General features: G+C 52.4%; 2 protein-coding genes across 6 annotated transcripts in view; one reads left to right on the top strand and one right to left on the bottom strand.

The window, feature by feature from the left end:
- Positions 1-6,197, top strand: part of ZNRF1 (zinc and ring finger 1) — a 107,968-nt gene extending 101,771 nt beyond the window's left edge. The window contains exons 4-5 of one of the 4 annotated variants that reach the window (XM_086688900.1): positions 1,136-1,227; positions 3,516-6,197. In XM_086688900.1, coding sequence (XP_086545026.1) covers positions 1,136-1,193 — 58 coding nt within the window. In that variant the 3' untranslated portion in view covers positions 1,194-1,227; positions 3,516-6,197. Of the gene's footprint in view, positions 1-1,135; positions 1,228-1,902; positions 2,104-2,125; positions 3,425-3,515 lie in introns of those variants that run through there. The other 3 variants (XM_086688899.1, XM_086688897.1, XM_086688898.1) reach the window with 3 other exon arrangements.
- LDHD (lactate dehydrogenase D) lies at positions 6,143-10,791 on the bottom strand. Of its 2 annotated transcripts, XM_086688896.1 has the most exons (12): positions 10,655-10,751; positions 10,284-10,324; positions 9,815-9,927; positions 9,443-9,584; positions 9,094-9,235; positions 8,798-8,957; positions 8,323-8,522; positions 8,101-8,229; positions 7,895-8,022; positions 7,226-7,316; positions 7,028-7,139; positions 6,596-6,938 (listed from the first exon to the last, which is right to left on the bottom strand). In XM_086688896.1, the coding sequence occupies exons 1-12, from the start codon at positions 10,734-10,736 to the stop codon at positions 6,773-6,775; spliced, it is 1,506 nt and encodes a 501-aa protein (XP_086545022.1). In that variant the 5' UTR covers positions 10,737-10,751; the 3' UTR covers positions 6,596-6,772. The 2 variants fall into 2 exon arrangements, with proteins under 2 accessions (XP_086545021.1, XP_086545022.1); XM_086688895.1 differs by lacking the exon at positions 10,284-10,324 and having other exon boundaries at positions 6,143-6,938; positions 10,662-10,791.
- Between the last annotated feature and the right edge of the window lie 9,493 nt (positions 10,792-20,284).

The following is a 20,284-nucleotide window of genomic DNA, read 5'->3' as shown; positions in this document are numbered from 1 at the left end:
TTTGTCCTCAGGCTCCAGTATGAGCCTCGTTCTTGTTTCCAGCTGGAAAGAAGACACCTCCTTACCCAAGACAGGAGGACGCTCTGTGCCATCTGCTCTCGGCTCCTTGAGTCCCAGAGCTTCTCCTGACACGCGGGCTTTTCCAAAGCCCGATTCACAGGGCTGTTGGCCACGAGGTGGTTGTGGCGCCTGGTACCCAGACGTGGCCGGTTTATGAGAGGCTCCAGGTCGGGGTGGGGTGAGGGGGTGCTCTTGGCCTGGGCCCAGCACAGGTTGCTCCAGTGTCCCCAGAAGGCACCACTCAGAACCAGAAGATAGAAATCTTTGGCTCTGGGGGAGAATGATGCAAATTATCTACCTGGCTCCTGTCTTTGAAAATTACCCTATGTTGGTACATAAGTCAGAAAGCTGTTTCGGGCAATCTCTGTTACCTGTCTGGTTCAAGTGGTCCTTTCTGTGAACATTGGACACCAGGGTTTCACTGTTAGCCTTCTGTCTGGCCCTCCCCAGCAATGTCCCTAAGCTGGAGGGCTGGGCCTCCCCTTCCCACTTCTCTGGAACAGGCTCCATGCCGTGTGCCCACCACAGCTGACCAAGCTCCGTAGAGCCTGGGGATCTCCTGAAGGTCCCACCAGGGAGGGAGCCTCAGGCTGTCCCCCCTTTGATGGAAGAAGGGGTTCCCAGGACCCCAGTGCTCAGAGCAACGGCCAGCCTGCCGGGTCTTGGTTTCCATCTGCTTGTGCTTTAAGCCCGAGAGATGGTGGGCTCACTGCCCTGCCTGGCCCTCCAGCTCTCACCTTCCCCCTGGTAGCTATTGCCTCTCTCGGGCCTCCATGTAGGCGAGGCCTTGGTCCCTCTCAGGGCCACACTCGCCGTTTCCTGCCAGCACCCAGATCCACCCGATCCTGTACCCATCGTGCCAGGCTGATGCCTCGGGCTGAGCCAAGAGCCGTCCTGGTTCTCTCCTTCCTGCTTCAAAAAGTGGGTGTATGGGGACACGCTTGTTTTTCCCTGAGGCGCGAGCAAGTGAGATTTAGCAAACTCCTGATCAGAAGCCTGACCCTTGGAGAGCGCCCCGTAAGGAGTGGCTTGGTCCACGGGTAACATGTCTCCCCTTGCCACCTCCCTGCCTCAGTTGCATAGATTCGTGGTTTGAAGTGAACAGATCTTGTCCAGAACATCCTGCGGACTGACCCTGCTGGGCTCGCTTGCTGACTCCTCTCAAAGGTGAGCCTGTGGTTGGGGGTGCTCTGGGCTCAAGGCCGAGGCTCGAGTCACTCTGGGGCCTGGAGGTAGGGGAGCATCTCGTCAATGGTTCTGTGGGGGGAGGTGATTCTCCAGGAAGGACAGGAAGTACAAACTCCCATGGTTATGAAGGGGAGCTTCAGCAGAACTAGGTTCTTTGGGAAGAGGCCAGTGTGTGCAGGCATCTAGAGTGAATCTCCTTGAGGAAGGTTCAGAAAGACCCCCTCGGAAGGTGCCGGGTGGGAGGGGACCGACACTGGGTTCTCACCAGCCCCGCCTTGTGCGTGAGGGGTGGCCCGAGTCAGCCTGCGTCTTGGGGTCTCTGCCTCTTCGGGGACAGGAGTGGACATCAGACTTACTAAACAAGACACCCTGTGGGACAGTGCCCTGTCCTCTGTGGTGCGCATCAGTGATCACCTTAACCGCTGCTCTTCTGCCCACAGGCCACCTCCCTCACGCTCACACACGCACACTGTGCCGCTCACACACAGCCACACTCACACATACTCACATCCACATACTCTCGCCTACCCTCACACACTCATCAGCTTCCAGATGAATCAGCCACAGCAGGCCAGCACGACTACCTTTCCCTCCAGATGTGCACACGTGGTCCCCTGTATAACCGTCCAGTCTGACTGTCCCTTTCTTCCCCAGGGCACCTTGCTTTTCTGCTGACCATCCTCGCCCGTCCCCCATCCCACCTGTCCCTTGCGAGTCCTGGGCTAGCACTTTCTTTTTTTCTGGCAAACAGACAAAAACCCCAGGGAAACCAAAACCCTGACTCCACCTCATCTCACATCCAAAGGTTTTGGGGCCTCTTTTCTTCTCTCTCTCTCCCTTGTTTTTGTTTGTTTTGTCTTCCTTTGTTCTTCATTAGGTTTATTTTATTTATTCTAAGTAAACTCCCAGAACAGCTGATGATGTCAGACAAATCAGGGACATTTGCTCTTTTTACCTTCCCCTCAAAAACTGAGGACACGGGGAGAAGAAAAAGCAAGGGTGAGAGTGAGGCAGAGGGACTGGGCCGGCGCCGGAGCGGGAGTCCAAATCCCGGCGTGACTTCTGGCTTCGGGCCCCGGAGCGGAACCACAGACGCCCGGCCAGCCTCGGCAGGATGTACGCGGCCGGCCTCGCCGACACGGCGCGACTTACGTGTTACGATCCACACAGGGACCGGCCAGCCCCCGTTCCCGAGAGGAGGCATCGGACACGGGCAGAGCTGAGCTGGGGACACCAGTGGGAACAGGGCACCCCTTCTGCACTGACTTCCAGAGAATGGTTCTCCCTTTCTCCCTGAGGACACCAAATGGATGAGAGCGAGTTTGAGAGAAGAAAGAATCAACCGCCATCCTTCCCCTCACCCCTCATCCCAGGAGGGAAAGGGCATTTTCTTTTTCACCTTTGAAAGGCGTTGTGGGTCTGTCTAAAGTGTTTACAAAAAAAAAAAAAAAATTATACAAAAAAAGTCTAGTGTCGACTGGTGTTTTCCCTCGTGATGTTTACAGATTGCTGTCTGCTGCCCAGCTAGAACCCACTCAGTGACAGAACCGAGCATGGCCACACGCCCCGATGGCCCAGGAGCAGGCACACGTGGCCTCCTCCCATGCCCGGCGCCCCCATCGGCCCTCTCCATCACCAACCACTCTGCCTTGGGTATTTTGGGGTTTTTTTTTCCTCCATTCTTCTGGCTTGGTTTTGCACATTTCTCCCCCAGGACCCTGATATGTAACTTTATTGCCAAAAAAAACAACCCGTCAAGGACCTACTCCTCTCCTTTTCCTTTTCTTCTTCCTCCCTCCCCTCCTGGTTCTGGTCAGTTCAGAGGATTTAACAATCACAAGTGTCCTGCAAAAATGCCTGAACATTTTTCTTAGACCCTTGTGGATTTTTTTTTTCCAGAAAACTTAAACAGACAAAAGACTTATTAAAGGAATATGTACAGTTACCCCTGTTTTCAGGCACTCTGTTTGAGAACATTTTAGCCATTGATGTTCACACGTGGCATCAGCCCATGCAAGATAGGTTTCTGTATTTATATATTAAAATACAAAAAAAAAAAACCTTATAAAATGTTTAAAAAAAATGTTCAAAGCTTGGAGAAAAAGCTTTCTTCATTAGTCAAGGTGTTTTGATATGGTATTAAAATGTCTAATAAAAGATGCACTGTGTGACTTTATTTTGCTGAGGTAATTGTTACACGACCAGGAAATGGGGCTTGAAGGCCTGTCCCCCGCTCCCTCACCTACATCCTTAGCAACTTCCTCCAGGCTTGGCGCTGCAGGCGTGTGAAGTGGTCCTCAGAGCAGTCATGCCTGGGCAGGGGGACCTGGCAGGTCACACCCGAGTCCTTCAGATTTACTGACCCTCCCAAGCATCATGGAGTCCATCTGCCATCACCTGTGGCGTGGCTGTGACAGAACTCTTCAGGAAGGATCTGCGGGGGCAGAGATCGCGCAGCCAGCGGAGGCTGCAAGGATGCGGATTCCTCCAGGTATTGGCCCAGTCCCCTCACTCCCCCACCCCCACCCCTGCCTTCCTTCATCCTCCGCTCCCCATCCCACGTCCTGTCCTGCCCTGCCTGTTGCTCAGTCTACATCTCAGTGCTGACTCATGGGCATGCTTCATTGAGGCCCAGAAAGAGGCCCTGTTTGGGGCCGAGCCAGCTCAGAGCCCTTGAACTGGAACCAGCCACTCAGGGCTCACAAGAGTTGGCACACCTAAAGCCGGGCGGGAAGCTCAGGGCAGGGGGAGTGGCGCATGCCCAGCCTCTGTCCCCGGGCCAGACCAGCTCCTGGAGCAGCATTCCGGAGCCTCCTGCAGAGCCTGTGAAGGAAAACTCCGGAGGGAGATGCCTCAAGCTTCTCTGCTCCAACCCCTCCTCGGGCCCCTCTTGTGCTCGGCGGGCTGTCCAACATCTGTCAGATGATGCTTCCTAAAGCACCTACTCTGGGCAGGGGCCTTGCGGGCCAGGGGGCAAACGTGAACTGGGGCACAGGCACGCTCAGCACATTCGGAAACGCCGAAGAAGACCTTGTGGGTCTGAGCCTGGGCCTTAGCATCATGGTGGGGACCCCGGGGACCGACCGTCGCTACGGTGACAAGAACATGAGCTCTAAACGGTCTGCATGTGGGCTCCTCTGTTGGGCAGAATGATCTCAGAGAAACAACTTTGTTCTTCTGAACTTCAGTTTCGATCACATGTGAGTGGGGACAGTCACACAGCTGGGAGGTGACCGTGAGGGTCAGAGAATGTGCCCGGAAGCCCCTGGCACATGCGTAGCAGGCTCCCTCATAGCTCTGTCATCGCAGAGAGCACTGTTCTCTTCACAGCACCTCCCGCTTCTGCCTGGCAACTGTGTCTCCCTGTTCTAAATTTAATTCCTCCAGCAAAGCCGGCCCCGAAGATCTCCTTGCCTGACCCCTGGGCCTGTAGGCAGAGGCCTTTATGACCACCTTGGTGGCTTGGCCCTGGGTGAGCCAAACGGTCGGTCGTGACCCAGTGGGGCAGGCTGGAGCCCACGCCCGGCGGGCCCTATTCCAGGCTCCCGGGGCTGGTGCCTGTCCCCACCCCCCAGTGACTTCCACTCCCACCCGGCACATGGCAGCCCTCTGCTGGCTGCACTGGCCTCCAGAATTCACCCGGATTGCAGGCCCCTGGGGGGGGGGGGGGGGGGGTGGAACAGGCTAGTCCCAGCTTCCCAGGTAGGCCTGGTCTCTGTCATGCTCCTTCCAGGCCGCTGTCTCTCTTTCTGGGCGGGCAGGGAGTCAGCTGGAATCTCAAGGTGACTTCCATCCCCCTCTCTCTGCTAAGGGCTCAGCACGCTTTGGAGGGGGGAGGGGGGCTTCCCGGGCAGTTGCACCTTACTAAGACCATCTAGTAGCCCTTCAACGGTGTTGAGGTTTTTAAGAGAAGGTCCTTATGCTTAGGAGATAGGTGCTGAATTCTGCAGGTAAATGGTGCCAAGAAGTGTGTAACTCCACTCCAGATGGCTCTCCAGAAAGTACACACACAAAGAAAATAAGGCAAAAATAGTCACTTGAATCTTCAGGGGCTGGTATTTCAGTGAACAGTGTGTTTGTTCTTTCATCAAAGTAGATCTCTGCCCAGTAAGGGGAGAAGCCTCCATTGCAGGCTTCTCCCCTGGGCTTGGGGGTGAGGCAGTCCATTTGCAGGGCGGGGGGGTGGGGGTGGGTACTAGAGAGCTGTTTGTCCAGAATGCATGCAGCTAACACTTAGGTAGTTCCTGTACCGGGGTGGTTTGGGGAGAGGCAATGAGGCTTGCCCCCACACCAGCCCTTGGCACAGTGCTCACAGCCCAGGGCTAGAAATGTCACGGAGGAGCAAATGGGGCTCAGTCCAGTGAGGAGGGGCTTCTGAGAATCATGCTGGGCTGAGGAGTCCCAGAAGGGCGGCCTCTGCCCAGAGCCTAGACAGCTGATGGGGAAAGGTGGGAGGGGCCTGTGGGGTGGAGGCAGGGAAGGAGCTCAGTGGTGGCTCAGGAGAGTAGGGGTGAGGTGAGATGGAGAGTCCCACTGGTTTCCCTGCTTCGCTCATCTTTATTCAGAGGCCAAGTCCAAGGGGGTGAGGGAGATGGGCCCACATGATAGGCTCCTGGGATGGGATTTAGAGATTGGCTTCTGGGACACCAAGCCTCCCCCCACCTCAACCTGGGGAAGTAGGGGTCCCCAGGGCAGAGAGCTGTAGGCCCTGGACAGGGCAGTCCTGGGTGCCTCTGCCCAGAGCAGATGCCATGGTGGTGGGCGCCCTCTTGTGGGCTTGGGAACAACTGAAGTACACGGACTGAGTGGTCTCACCAGGAATCCCCAGGGTGGGCAGATCTGACTTTGGGGGTGGGGGGAAGCTAGTAATGTAATACACCACACCATAGAGAAGTATAATACAAGCAGAATAATTTCACTTCCATTTCCATTGATTGGCAACAGCCGCTTGAAGAACATGTTCAGAATGTTCTTGGGCCCGGTCCAGGCTCATGGTGACCATGGGCAAATCCTCGGGCTCTCGGCTTCTCACAAACAGCAGTTGGGACAGGGACCTGGGTCCCTGAAAGCAACCTTCTGTAGCCTAAGCACCATCCCCTCCCCAGGCTGCCGTATGTCCAAGGACAGGCCCAGAATGAGGGCTGAGGATATCACTGGCCACAGGACAGAGAACCTGACGGGGGTGGGAGGGAGGCGGGCACAGGAGGCCACGCATAGGGGCTGCCTGCTCATCTCCACACTGCTGCAAATGGGGCTCTGGTTTGCTTTAGGGGCCCAGGGAAGCCTATCAACGTAGAGTGGGGGATCCCTTCCCACGCCAGGAAAGGAGTGTTCCTGTCACCAGGCACGTGGAGTCAGGCTAAGGGAGCTGGCCCCCAGCAGCAGCGAGGCTCAGACCAAGGGGAAGGCAGGCAAGCCCCCTGCAGTTCTGGGCAGAGGCGGAACTGTTCTGTGGCAAGAAGAAAGGTTCCAGAACAGGAGGTTCCACTGTCTGGGGGCTTGTGGGCCAAGTGCTTTCAGGCCCTCACAGCACCTTGCCTGGGTTCATGAGGCCTCGGGGATCCAGCATGGCCTTCAGCCGCCGCATGGTCTCCATGCCCACGGCACCTACCTCCTCCTGTAGCAGCTGGCGCTTGCCCAGCCCAATGCCATGTTCCCCGGTACATGTCCCATGGAGTGCCAGTGCCCGCCTGGGAGCAGGGGGAGGTGGCAATGAAGAGATTCTCAGCAGTGTTCCTCCCACCACCTCCCAGCCGCCCTCCCTGGGCTTTGCTCTCACCTGCCCAGCAGTTCTGAAAAGGCCTTGACCCTGTGGAGCTCCTCGGGGTCCTCTGGGTCCACCAGCAGGAGGCAGTGGAAATTGCCATCACCCACGTGTCCAAGGATGGCTCCTGGGGGCCCAGACGACAGAGCTGCTGCCCCGGGCCAGCCCTCCCGCTACCCACCCCCACGGCGCTCCAGCAGCGGGCATGCGGACCTGTGAGTCCCTGGGCCTTCAGGTCCTCCTTGGTCTGCACCAGGATCTCTGGCAGCCGGGAGATGGGCACGCACACGTCGGTAGAATAGCCCTAGGTTGGGGCAGGTTTGTGAGGTTCTCCACGCCCCCACCCCCTGCTGGCTCAGAGGTAAGAGGTCATTGTGGTCAAGGCTAAGAACGGCCTCACCCACAGAAACTGTTTTTGTCTAGGCCTGTACCACCAGACAGCTGGCCAGAGGGGGCTCTCTGCCCTGCCTGCAGAGGCTTTCACAGCCCTCCCCTCCGATCCCCGCCTGGCCCCATATGCAGGACCCCCAGCTGCCCACACCGCCTAGTCTGCACTCCGGCTCCCGGAGCCCAGCCTCCCCTTGCTGTCGGCTGACACCTTCCGCGTCATCATCTTTCTCCAGGCGGCTTCTGTTCCGTGTTCACAAACCCTAAGCGCACCCTCTCTGTGCCTGTGCCCAGGGCCCTGCTCAGGTGGGGGTTCCCTCTGGAGGGTCTGGCAGACAACTACTCTCCCACTGGACAGTGTCTGAGTAGCAGCTGGGTTGGGGCACACCTGCCCCCTGTGGGTCTCAGCCTGCTGCTCTGGACAGCAGTGCGGTGGGCCGAGCACAGGGTGCTGGCCCGGCCTGCGGGTGCCGCCTCCACCCCAGCCCAGCTCACCTTGTAGCCCGGCCGCAGGGCCAGCACTGCATACCAGGCACTGTGCCGCGCTGCCCAGAGCCGGCTGCGCTCCTCAGCCTCCTTGGCCGACGAGAAGTGGAAGGCTCCATTGTCCTGGGTGATCTCCTCTGCGGGGGGAGGCAGGTTGACACGCGACCTTACTCGGGACCAGCCTGTGCCCTCCACCCCACAGCACCCCAGCACACCTGCTCGCTGTAGCTGCTCGGCCAGGACCTGCTCAGAACCATGGAACTCGAGGAAGAGAGTGGGCGCCACGGAGCAGTTCAGCTGGCTGTGCTTGTTGCAGGCATCCATCGTGACGTCATCCAGAAACTCTGGGGCCAAGGAGAGGGCAGGTGAGCTGAAGCCCAGACTTCAAGAGGGACCTCTTCCAGGGAGCCCACCCAGACTGCTCAGTCCCGGCTCACCAATGCGGGCCACGGGCACCGCAGCCTGGAGGATGTGAACAGTGCTGTCCACGGCTGCCTGGACACTGGGGAATGCACAGGTGGCGACCACTGTGGCCTCAGGGGCAGGATGCAGACGCAGAGTGGCAGCTGTGATGAGTCCTAGTGTCCCCTCAGAGCCCACAAAGAGCCCTGTGAGGTTGTAGCCAGCTGCGCTCTTCCTGGACCCCGGGGACACACAAGGTAGGTGAGTGGCCAGGGCCTGAGACGATCGGTTTCCAGCCCCAAGCCTGGTCTGGAAGCCCAGCACTGTCCCCCAGGCCCCTGCCAGGTAGGGAGCTGGCCCAGCCTGCCAGCAAGGCAGATGTTCTTTTGCACGGCCCTAATTGGTGCAGGAAACCTTCAACCGTGGCCCATGCGACAGGAGTTTCAGACCCCTCAGAAGCCTGGCCCACCAATCCAGGAGGCCCCATTGCCATGCGTAGAAGACGCTCACCGGAAATGACGGCCTAGGCCTGCGGTATGAAGCAGCTCACCGCCAGGCAGCACCACCTCCAGGTTCAGCACATTCTCCCGCATGGTGCCATAGCGCACAGCATTGGTGCCCGAGGCCCCAGTGGCCACCATGCCACAGAGAGAGGCATCTGCACCTGGGTCTGGAGGGCAGAGTGCAGGCAGAATGCAGCCTGGGACAGGCGCCCGGGGACAGAAGAGTCCCCTCAAACCCTAGAAACGGCACCGCCACCAGGGAGCCCTCAGGGGCCCGGGGAAGGGCTTCAAGTTTCAGCCTACCCACAGGAAACCAGAGGCCGCTGTCCCGCAGACGGGTGTTGAGAGCTTTGTGGGTGACGCCTGGCTCCACCACCACAGAGAAGTCTTCCAGATGCAGCTCCAGGATTTTGTCCATGTGGGTCAGGTTGATGCAGACACCGCCCTGACAGGAGGGAGGCCAAGGGGAAGTCGACCTCGGACTTCCCTGGGCCAGGCCACCTTCCACAGGACCCCATCTCAAGGCTGACTTCCGGGCACTCAGACCAGAGCCCGGGGATTGCAGGTAAGGCAGGCTGGAGGCAGCCGCCAAGGTGACAAGGGAGAGAGAGCCAGAGCCCAGGGAGGGGATGGGTGGAGGGGACCTGCATACCTGCACCGCACAGACTCCACCCTCAAGCCCAGTGCCCGTGCCAAATGGGATGATGGGCACTCCTTGGCTGTAGCACAGGGCGGCCAGCTGGCTGACCTGCTCCACATTCTGGGGCCACACCACGGCGTCTGGAGGTTGGCACCTAGAACAAGACGCTCAGCAACTTCGAGGAGTGTGGTACCCTCTGGTTCTGCTCACATCCAAGGAGCCCAGAGGCATCACAGGGCCTGGGGCTGCACAGTGGGTGAGGGATGGGTGTGGAGAAGAGGTAAAGAATGCCAGACCCCCCCAAAAACAGATGGGTGGGGGAGAAGACAGCCCGGGACTCTCACTCCCAGCCCGGGGCTCTGATAGGGGAAGGGGCCCCCACACCTGTGCATGGACTCGTCGTGACCATGCTGCTCGCGGACGGCGACAGCGGTGGACACATGGGAGCTCCCCACAACTGCCTTCAGAGCCTCCACAAAGCCCTTGCTGAGCTCGCCCTGCAGGGAAGACACACGCAGCCAAGAGTCACTCAGAGACACCTGGGCCCACAGCCCTGCCCCTGTGGCGGTCCGGGAGTGGAGGAGGGGCTGCCAGCACCTCTGGCAACCCCCCCCGCCCCACCCCCCACTGACACCACCCCAGGGTCAGCACAGCTTGGCCTTGCCAGTGGGCCCCCTGGAAGCAAACCCACTCTACAGGAGTGCCCCTTTCCAAACAGAACCATCGGGCTCCGCGTTTCACTTGGGAAAAAACCCCCTGGGTAAAAATAGGAACCAGATTCACTGTACAGAAAGGAGCATCACAGGGTTCCATAACGCAGCCAGCCCTGCCTTGGCCTGGAAAGGTTACTTACGTCGGCCCTTCCTCCAAAACTGCCCCAGGCACACCAGTGGATGCGGAAGGACGGGAAGGAAAAACTCCACAGCCTGTCAACTGAGGCGCCCCCAACCCCACATAGTCCTCTCCTCCCGGGCATTGTTTCAGATGTGTCTATGTTCGGGAGCCTCAAAGAGGGTGCCCTGGAGCCCACAAGCTTTTCATTTTACACCCCCACTCCACCTGTGGCAGCTGTGGGGTCCTCGGCTAGGCTTGGCTCGCTCAACACCGACCTTTGGCACAGGGTGAGCCCGGTGATCCTCTGCTCAAGGTCACAGGGTGCTGGTGCAGCACGAAGCCTGGTATAAACCTGGTATGTGGCCCACCCACCCGTAGCGGGCTTCCCCCCACCTACCTGCGTCCCCCTGGAACAGTAGCCCCTCCAGGGGAACAGCCCCCAGGTCGCCGCAGCCCGGAGCAGATTGGCCATAGCTGGGCAGCAGCCGGAGGGGCGTGGGCACTGAGGCCACCCCAGCGCCCAGCGCATTGGCTGTGCAGGGGGCGGGGGCGGGGGGGGGGGGAGGGAGGGGGACTGCTTAAGGTGATCCGGCCTTAAGGTGGCCCTGCCAGACCTTGCTGAGTCACGTGTGGCAGCAGGCACCTATCAGTGCTTCCAAAGGAGAGGTGAGGCTTAGCTAACACACAGCAGGAGAGGATAGCAACCTCTCTCTGGCTTAAAGCTCTGCTGTGGCTTCCCTTGGGCTTTCCAACAAGGGCAGACCGCTTGCCATGGCCTTAAAGGTCTTGCTGGTTCCTGCTGCTGACCTCTTCATCTTTCCACTTCTTTCCAGTCTCCTCTTTGGCCTCTGAGTTCCAGCTTCCGTTAGGGTTCCTATATCCCCTGAGCTCCACTGACTCAGCTCAGGGCCTTGACACACACCCTCCCTCTCCCTTACCCTGCAAGTCTGGAAGTCTCAGCCAGTGTCACAGTTAGAGGAGGCTTTGAGCAGGGCCGTGAGGAGGGAAGTGCAGGGAGACTCGTCAGGAATGGGGAGGGCATGGAATAGGGCAGTGAGGCAAGCCAGGAAGCCTCCCTGGAAGAGAAGAGCTAAGGACTCACCAGCTAAGTGAAGGAAGAGACAGCTGTCCTTTCATCTCCAGCCTCCCACTGGGTGGATTTCCTAACCATGCTGCAGTGATGTGGCTGCTTCTCTTGAAGCTCTTCCAAGCTCAGTTTTCCTTCCACAGCAAATTTGGAGAAGCATGTTGCTAACATTACTAAGATAAAGCTATTTCCAGCTTTGTTTTTCTTCTCAATTGAATCATGAATACAAACTCCTACTTGGGTCCTTCTACCCAGCCACGTTTGAATGAAATCGCATTTCCACTCTCAATGTGCTGCTTAACTGGCTTGTCTCAAAAAAAATGTCTCTTTTACAGTTAGTTAGTTCAAATCAAGATCCAGTGAAAATCCACACAATGTGTTTGGTTAATATGGCTCATAAGAGTCTTTTAATCTCCAGCAGTTTCCCACCACCCCCACCCTTTATTCCATGACATTTATTTGTTAAGGAAACTGGGTCACCTGTTCTGTAGAATTTTCCACATTCTGTATTTGGATGATTGCATCCATGTGGTATTGTTTAATATATTTCTCTAGTCTCTGTATTTCATGTAAGTTGTTAGATCCAGACATGGTGCTCTCCAGTACAAATTTCTGTACTATGGAATTGTTCTATATCTATGCTTCCATTAGCCACATGCAGCTAACGGTACTGGAGGCATTTATGGTTGGAGGAGAGATGCCAGGGAGAGTTTGTAATGAGCCCTAAGAGAACCACAATGTAGATCCATAAGGTTTGGGAGAAGGGCCATGACATTTGCAACAGAAAGCAATACACTATTCGGAAAAGTGTCCCTGGCCCACTACTAGGTCCTGGTTAAGATGGTGGGTGTGGCCATGAGACATCAAGTGGCCATGTGGCCGGCCAGAACTAGCCATCCTGAGCTTCATTCTATCAGACTCACCAAGTCATAAAGTCAGGTGGGTCCGAAACAACCCATTACTAGACAAAAGGAGAACAGACAAAATTGGGCAGAAGCAGGGCCGGAAGGCAAAGTAAGCTGTACGGGTAAGTGGCTCAGGTCCCCGTGTCGCCCACCATTGCTTGCCTAGCACCTTTTCCTCAGCTCACACCTATGGCCATAATGGGGGACTCTTAGGACCAGCCGATAGAAGGGGGAAGAGTTCAAGCTTGATTCATGAATGGGTTGGTTCAACATGAGGGTGTGAGCCAACGTGGACCAATGCTGCACTACAGCTCCACTTAGGGATAACTCTGAAGTCCTCCCATTTGGCAGAGCTCCAGGTCATGCACCTCATCAGCCCCTTTTGTAAAAAGAAAAGTGGCCCAGGAGAAGAATAAACATAGGCTCGTGGACACTGGTGAATGGCTTGGTTGTGTGGTCAAGGGCCTATGCGGAGAAAAGATGGGAAAATCAGGGCCTAAGGGATTTGGAGAAGAGGCATGTAGATGGATCTCTAGGAGTAAGCACAAAGAGTCACACATGGGGGCGCCTGGGTGGCTCAGTCAGTTGAGCATCTGACTTCGGCTCGGGTCATGATCTCGCAGTTGAAGAGTTCAAGCCCCACGTCGGGCTCTGTGCTGACAGCTCAGAGCCTGGAGCCTGCTTCGGATTCTGTGTCTCCCTCTCTCTCTGCCCCTTCCCTGCTCATGCTCTGCCTCTCTGTCTCAAAAATAAATAAACACTTTAAAAAATTAGAAAAAAAAAAGAGTCACACATCTATCACCTGTTAACATCCACCAGAGAACATCTGCCGTGGAAAAGACCAAACGAAGCGTACAGCATGATTTTGCCGGTTGTCATTGGCCAACCTCTGTCAGTGACCACACCGGTGCTGGCACAATGGCAGTGGGGATAGACGCTACTCACGGGTTCACCAGCATGGCACCCACTCACTAAGGCCCATCTGGCTATTGCCGCTGCTGAGTGTTCACCCTACTGCAACATTGAATCCCACACAACGTTGAATCTCCCTCAGGGAGACCAGCCGGCCACTTGGTAACAAGCTGATTACATTGGACCTCCTCCACTCTGACAGGGGAGCAATTAATTTATCTCTACTGAAATCCACACGACACATACTATGGGTATGGGTTTGCCTCTCCTGCCTGCATGGCCTCAGCCAGCACTATTGTCTGAAGGCTCACTGAGTGTTTGATCCGCCATCATAGTATATACCACATAACATCACCTAACGTCAAACAACCCTTTTTTTGATGGTCAGGTCAGAGGCCAGTGACCTTACAGAGCAATAGCTGGATTGACCTTTGGGAGGTACAACTGAGGCACCATCTTGGAGATGCATCTATTCAACCAGTGCTAGAAGAGGAAGATATTTTTATATAGCTAACACATAAAAGGGGGGGGTGTCAAAATTATTTTTAACTTTTTCTTTTGAACTAATTTTAGAGTTACAGAAAAGTTGCAAAAATAGTACAGGGGGTTCCTATATGCCCTTAGCCTGATTGTCACTAACGTTTACATTATACATAACCATAGTACAATTGTCAAAACTAAGAACTAGTAAAATATTAATTGATACAGTTAGAGAATAGGTACATTACTAAACTACAGATTTGATTTTGCCAGTTCTTCCATGAATGTTCTCTTGTTTGGGGCGGGTTTTGTTTGGTCCGTATTCCATCATCTCACGCTGCATTTAGTTGTCTCGGCTCCTTTGTCTCCTATAATCTGTGACAGTTCCTTAGTCTTCCCGTGTCTTTCTGACCTTGATATTTTGAGGGGTACTGGTCAGTTACTTTATTGAATGTCCCTCAATTTGGGTTGTTTGATGTTTTCTCGTGAGTAGATTGAGGTCATGCTTTCTGGCAAGAATACCACAGAAGCGATTTGCCCTTCTCAATATACCATATCAGTGGTTTAAGATGTCAATATGTTCTTATTAGCAGTGACATTAACCTTGATCACTTGGTGCAGGTCATGCCTGTGGGGTTTCTGCACTGTGAAGTTACTATTTTTCTCTTTCAACTAATAAATATGTTGGGGTAGATACTTTAAGACTGTGCAAATATCCTGTTTTCCCTCGCTTTCATTCACTCTCTTTAGCATCCATTGGTGGATCTTGCCTGCGATAGCTGTTATTGTGGTTATTGCGTGTTCTATTGGTGATTTTCTCCTTCTCTTATTCCTTCTGTATTATTTAATTAGAATTATTCTCTAATAAAGAGCCATCCATTTTCCTTATTATTTATTCACGCAATTATTTATATATTACCAATATGGACTCATGGATATTTATTTTATTCCGTAGGTTATAATCTAATTGTCATTATTTTGTTGCTCAGTTCCGGCTTTGGCCACTGGAGGCCTCTGTCATCTAGGTTTCTCTGCCCTTCAGACCAGCCCGCACCTTTTTTTGAGCCCTGTCTTACTTCCTACTACTATAAGATGCTCCAGGCTCCTCTTGTCTTTCCCCTGCCCAGACCAGCAATCAACCACTTTTCCAAGGACTTCTGGTTCATTTTAGTGGAGAATAGTAATATTTAGGGCCTGGGGTTTGGGTGTGAGCTGTGCTCTTAAAACTCAACAATAAGAAAACAAAAACTGTGATTAAAAAATAGGCAGGGGCGCCTAGGTGGCTCAGTCGGTTAAGCATACAAGTGCAGCTCAGTCAGGTCACAATGTCGCAGGTCCTGAGTTCAAGCCCCACACTGGGCTCTGTGCTGACAGTTCGGGGCCTGGAGCCTGCTTCAGATTCTGTGTCTCCCTCTCTCTCTGCCACTCCCCCACTTACTCTCTGTCTCTCTCTCTTTCAAAAATGAATAAATGTTAAAAAAAAATTTTTGTTTAAATAGGCAAAAGATCTGGACAATTCACCGAAGAAGACATACAGATGGAAAATAAGCATATGAAAAAATGTTGAACATCACCTGTCATCACAGAATTGCAAGTTAAAACAACAAGATGCCACTACACACCTATTAGAATGACTAAAATAAAAAAAAAAAAAACTGACACCGAATGCTTATAAGGCCACAGAGCAACAAGAATTCTCATCCATTGCTGGTGGGAATGCAAAATGGTACAGTCACTTTGGAAAACAATTTGGCAATTTCTTACCAAGCTAAATATAGTCTTACCATATGATCCAGCAGTCATGTTCCTAAGTACTTACCCAATCGAGTTGAAAACTTATGTCCCTACAGAAGTCTGCACATGAATGTTTATAGCAGCTTTATTCATAATCTTCCCAAACTAGAAACAACCAAGATGCCCATCCAAAGGTGGATGGATAAGCCAACCATAGTCCATCAGTACAAGGGAATATTTGTCAGCTACAAAAAGAAAGGAGCTATCACGTCACAAAAAGACATGGAGGAATCTTAAATACATATTGCCAAATGATAGAAATCAGCCTGAAAAAGCTACATGCTGGATGATTCCAAACATGTGACATTCTGGAAAAAATAAAACTAGGGAGGCAGCAAAAAGACGAGTGCTTGCCAGGGATTTGAGCTGCAGGGATGAATAAATGAACCGCAAGGGATTTTTAGGGTGGTAAAATTATTCTGGATGCTACTGTAATGGTGGATACATGACTTTATGCAATATTCAAAACCCATAGAGCTTTACAGCACCAAGAGTAAACCCCGCTGCAAACAAATTTTTAAAAAACCATTTAGGGGGCTGGAAGATCCCAAGAAGGAATGCGGACTGTGACAAGACAATCTAACTGTTATCTCTCTAAATGTGGGAAGCAACCTCACTGAAGGGGGGGTGGAGGAGAAACGCTGACCTAAGTGACTTTGGGAAAGGAGTTTATAAGGTTAATGGGCAAAAGGAACTGTACATAGGTACAGGGGCACGAATTAACAATTCAGATACAACCATGCGTATATACTGGACGGGTTGAGTCAGTTAATACATGGGGAGAAGAGTCAGGTCCCCTGTGCAGAATTCCAAACAAGTTATGTAGATACTCTACCCTAAATACGGGGAGCATAACTTCCCACTCCTTAAATGTGAGCTATTCATAATGACTTCCTTCCAAAGAGTACAGTATGGAGAGTGGAAAGAAAAAGAGTCCCTTTACAGGGGGGAGATCTGACAAACTACTTCAGCCAGATGGCCAAGGTCAACATCACCAGCCATAAATCACATTGATAGCAGGTACCTGTGCTGGGTTCAAGAGTATCCTCCCATGGGTCCCTGGGTGGCTCAATTGGTTAAGCGGCCAACTTCGGTTCAGGTCATGATCTCATGGATTGTGAGTTTGAACCCTGCATCGGGCTCTGTGCCGACAGCTCAGAGCCTGGAGCCTGCTTCAGATTCTGTGTCTCCCTCTCTCTCTGCCCCTCCCCGCTCACACTCTGTCTCTCTCTGTCTCTCAAAACTGAATAAACGTTAAAAAATTAAAAAAAAAAAAAAGAGTACTCTCCCAAAGTTCAAGTCCTTCCCCTGACCTCAGATTTTGACTTTATTTGGAAATTCGGTATCGCAGATGTAATTAGTTAAGATGAGGTGATTCTGGAGTAGGGTTGGCCTTTAATCCAATGACTGGTGTCCTGTAAGAAGAGAAGAGACAGAGACACAAGAGCTGAGAATGTCATGTGACAATGCAGCAGCACGCTAAAGAAGCTAGGGAGCCCACTGACATAGAAGCAAGGAAGGATTTTTCCAGAGGCTTCACATGTGGCATGGCCTTGCCCACACCTTGATTTCAGATTTCCAGGTTCCAGAACTATGAGAATAAATTTATGTTGCTTTCAGCCAGTTTGTGGTACTTTGTTATAACAGTATTAGGAAACTGATACGTACCCTTGATGTGATATGAGGAAAATGGTCCTTTACCTCTGAGCATTTCCTCCCCAGAACCCATAACTCCTGTCTAATCATGAGAAAAACACCAAGCAAATGCCAATAATGCAGCACTCTACAAAACACCTGACTAGTACTCCTCAAAACCATCAAAGTCATCAAAAACACGAAAAATCAAAGCAACTGTGCCATCTAAGAAGGGTCTATCTTAGTCCAGTAGAGCTGCTGAATCCAATCAACAAACGCAAACGTGTATTTCTCCCAGTTCCGGAGGCCAGGAAGTTCTGGTTTTTAGTCCTTCCATTTGTAAACAGAGGTATTTGGACCAGTAGACCCCCCGATCCATTCCCTTTCTGGATCGACTCACGAAAAATGGGAATCTTTGATTCAACTGCTTAGTTTTGTAAGCACTCTGCCCAACAGTACTCATACCCATGTCTTTCTGACCCCTATGAAAGTACCTCTACATCCTCTGTACAACTAATGCATCCAGTGCTAGAACTTACTCGGCGCGACTGGGGCTTTTTGGCAGTCCTAAGACTCGGCCACGAGGAGAAATGGACTGAAGAGGCAGCTCCCTCTGATGCAAGACACAGGGTGCCACTGGTTCCCCTCAGGTGGACAGGGGTGACACTGCCACATTCAGGATGCCTAGGCCGTGCCTGATACCTTCAGGTGGACAGGACTGCAGAATTGGAGGCTCCCGGTCACAGCTGTGTTACAGACATCGTAAGTTCCTGCCCCCGTCGTTCTTTTATTCCTCATCTATGCTAAGCAGAGTCCTGGAAAGGCAGAGAGAATGAAGCAGTCCCTGTACGCCCCTGGGGGGGTCCTTGGGCGAAAACTTTCTGAGCCATTGGCCAGGTGAGGAATCCTTCACTCATCAGGGAGAACAATAGACCTGTCAGATGCTCAGTAAGATAACTGGATTTTTCCAGGTTCAGGCTGTTCCGTTTTTGTTTAATTTTTATTGAAAATGAAGGAACGAAAGCATGAGGTATTCACTTTGCTCCGATTCGGGAGAATTTTTTGCAAGCTTCCTGCTCTGTAACTTTGCCATGAGAAAAACAGGTGGAAGGCCACTTCTCAGAGCCCCCAGACTCTGAGCTGTGGTCAGTGGTCATTCCCTTCCATCCTCTCGGGTATGAAAGAGCGAGGCAGGCCGGCCTGCTGGGGCGATCGGAAACCAGATGGAATGGTGTTGTCAGCCGCTGCAAATAACCGAGGACATCTGCCAGTCGGGGGGTCTGATTGTAGAGTCTCCGAATTAGGATCATGGAGCCTGACACCTGATTGTGGAGTCTTGGCTCAAACCGCACCTGCTCAGTCAAGCCTTCTCTAGCCAGTCTGTTCCCAGATGCACCCCGTGGGACACTCCTGATACGACCTCCTCAGGGGTGAATGCCATCTGACACACTTCCTATTTTGCTTTCTGTTTACTGGCTGCCCCCCCCCCCCCCGACCTGGAATATAAGCTCACAAACGGAGGGAGTGTTGTGTCCTTCACAGCTGTGCTTTCCCAGGTGCTTGATAAACCTTGACTGCAGGAATGCTGAATCAAGGAGTAGAAAATAAAGACGCCTGGTGGAGGAACTGAACCTGTCACTCAGCACCTTAAAAAAAAAAGAATCGTTTTAACCCCTGGCAAGGAGTAGAGAACCGCCGTTAATTTGGGGCCAGAAATTCTTCCTAAAGATTGACCTTCTCAGATTTGAAGTCCAGATGAAGGAACAGAACGTTGACAGTTAAATTCCAAGGTGATCGGGGAAAATCTGAATGTGGAAATTCTGCAGAATAACACAGTGTTTTCAACATATTAATGGCAAAGAAAAGAAAAAAAGGTATGGAGGCGGAGGAAACCTGCGTATTAAAAGACACTGATCTTAGGACGGGGACTCATTTGGATCTTGAGTTTCGACAATCTGAAGAACTATGTGATGTTTATGAAAAGAATCTGGAAATATGAACACCAGCTGGATATTTGAATACTATTAAGGAAACGATGCTAATTTTTTTTTTTTTTTTTTTTTTTTAGGTGTGATAATGCCACACAAAGATTGTGCTGTCAATGTAGTCTGCAGACTCCTGGGGTCTTTAAGACAGTGGCAGGAGATCCAGGAGGTCAAGATTACTTTAATAATAATGCTTAGACATTGTTTGCCTATTTCATTGAACTGACATTCAGTATCAGTTTGGCACTGACGGTGCAAAAGTATTTGGAGGGGAGGGGGGACCTGCTGGTGCCCCAGCAGGATTCCAGAGAGCGGCACCAAACTGAACTGGCCATCATTGCCTTCTGTGTTCTCACGCAATTACAGAGGAGAAGGGCTAGTTTCGCTGAAAAATGACCTTACTGGAGCAGTAACAATTTAATGGTGTTAGGCCTCGAACTTTGTATCTTTTTGCCACTCTGATGAAACAGGAAGTATGCAGGAGTATTTCTGCTGCACGCAGGAGCACGATGTTTGTCTCCAGGAAGATCACTTGTGCAGTCGTTGGAGTGGTGAGCTGCACTAGCGGCTTTTCTCACGGAACACCATTTTTACTTGATTGGCTGACAAAGGAAGCTTGGGTGTTTGGCAGGCACTTTCTCAAAAATGAACGAAGTGAGCTGTCACTTCAAGGAAAACAACTGATTATATTTGTTGCCCGAGGAAAAAATGAGCTTTCAGGTGAAAATTAGAATTTTGGCCAGAACTTGGGACGCCTGGGTGGCTCAGTCGGTTAAGCGTGCGACTTCAGCTCAGATCATGATCTTATGGTTTGTGAGTTCGAGCCCCGCATCGGGCTCTGTGCTGACCGCTCAGAGCCTGGAGCCTGCTTCGGATTCTGTGTCTCCCTCTCTCTCTGACCCTCCCCTGCTCATGCTCTCTCTCTGTCTCAAAAATAAATAAAAACATTAAAAGAAAAAAATTTTAAAGAATTTTGGCAAAAACACGTATCAGCTTCCTCAATGCTTAAAGCCTTCCTGATGAGACCAATAGTGATAGTAGTGTGGTCCTTTGATACTATGTAATAAAATGTATCAATACTTAAAAGATCTTAATGCCTCCGTGAGCCAGTTATTTTTCAAACGACCAAGGCATGATGTTACAAAATCATGCCTGGATAAATGATCCAAAGTGTGAGAAAGACTAATGGATTTTAATATAACAGAGTACTAAAGTTCATTCA

The sequence above is a fragment of the Puma concolor genome, chromosome E2 (assembly GCF_028749965.1).
Source record: "Puma concolor isolate L17-30 chromosome E2, mPumCon1.1.hap2, whole genome shotgun sequence".
Classification (NCBI taxonomy): Eukaryota; Metazoa; Chordata; class Mammalia; order Carnivora; family Felidae; genus Puma; species Puma concolor.
Note: the sequence above shows the minus strand (reverse complement) of the source record. Positions and strands in the feature narration are given on the sequence as shown.

Coding starts and splice junctions, on each gene's coding strand:
- LDHD (XM_086688896.1), bottom strand. CDS start 10,736: ATGGCCAATCTGCTCCGGGCTGCGGCGACCTGGGGGCTGTTCCCCTGG. Junction 8,958..9,093: donor CGGCCTCTGGTTTCCTGTGG/GTAGGCTGAAAC, acceptor TCTGCCCTCCAG/ACCCAGGTGCAGATGCCTCT. Junction 7,317..7,894: donor CCCTGCGGCCGGGCTACAAG/GTGAGCTGGGCT, acceptor GCCCCAACCTAG/GGCTATTCTACCGACGTGTG.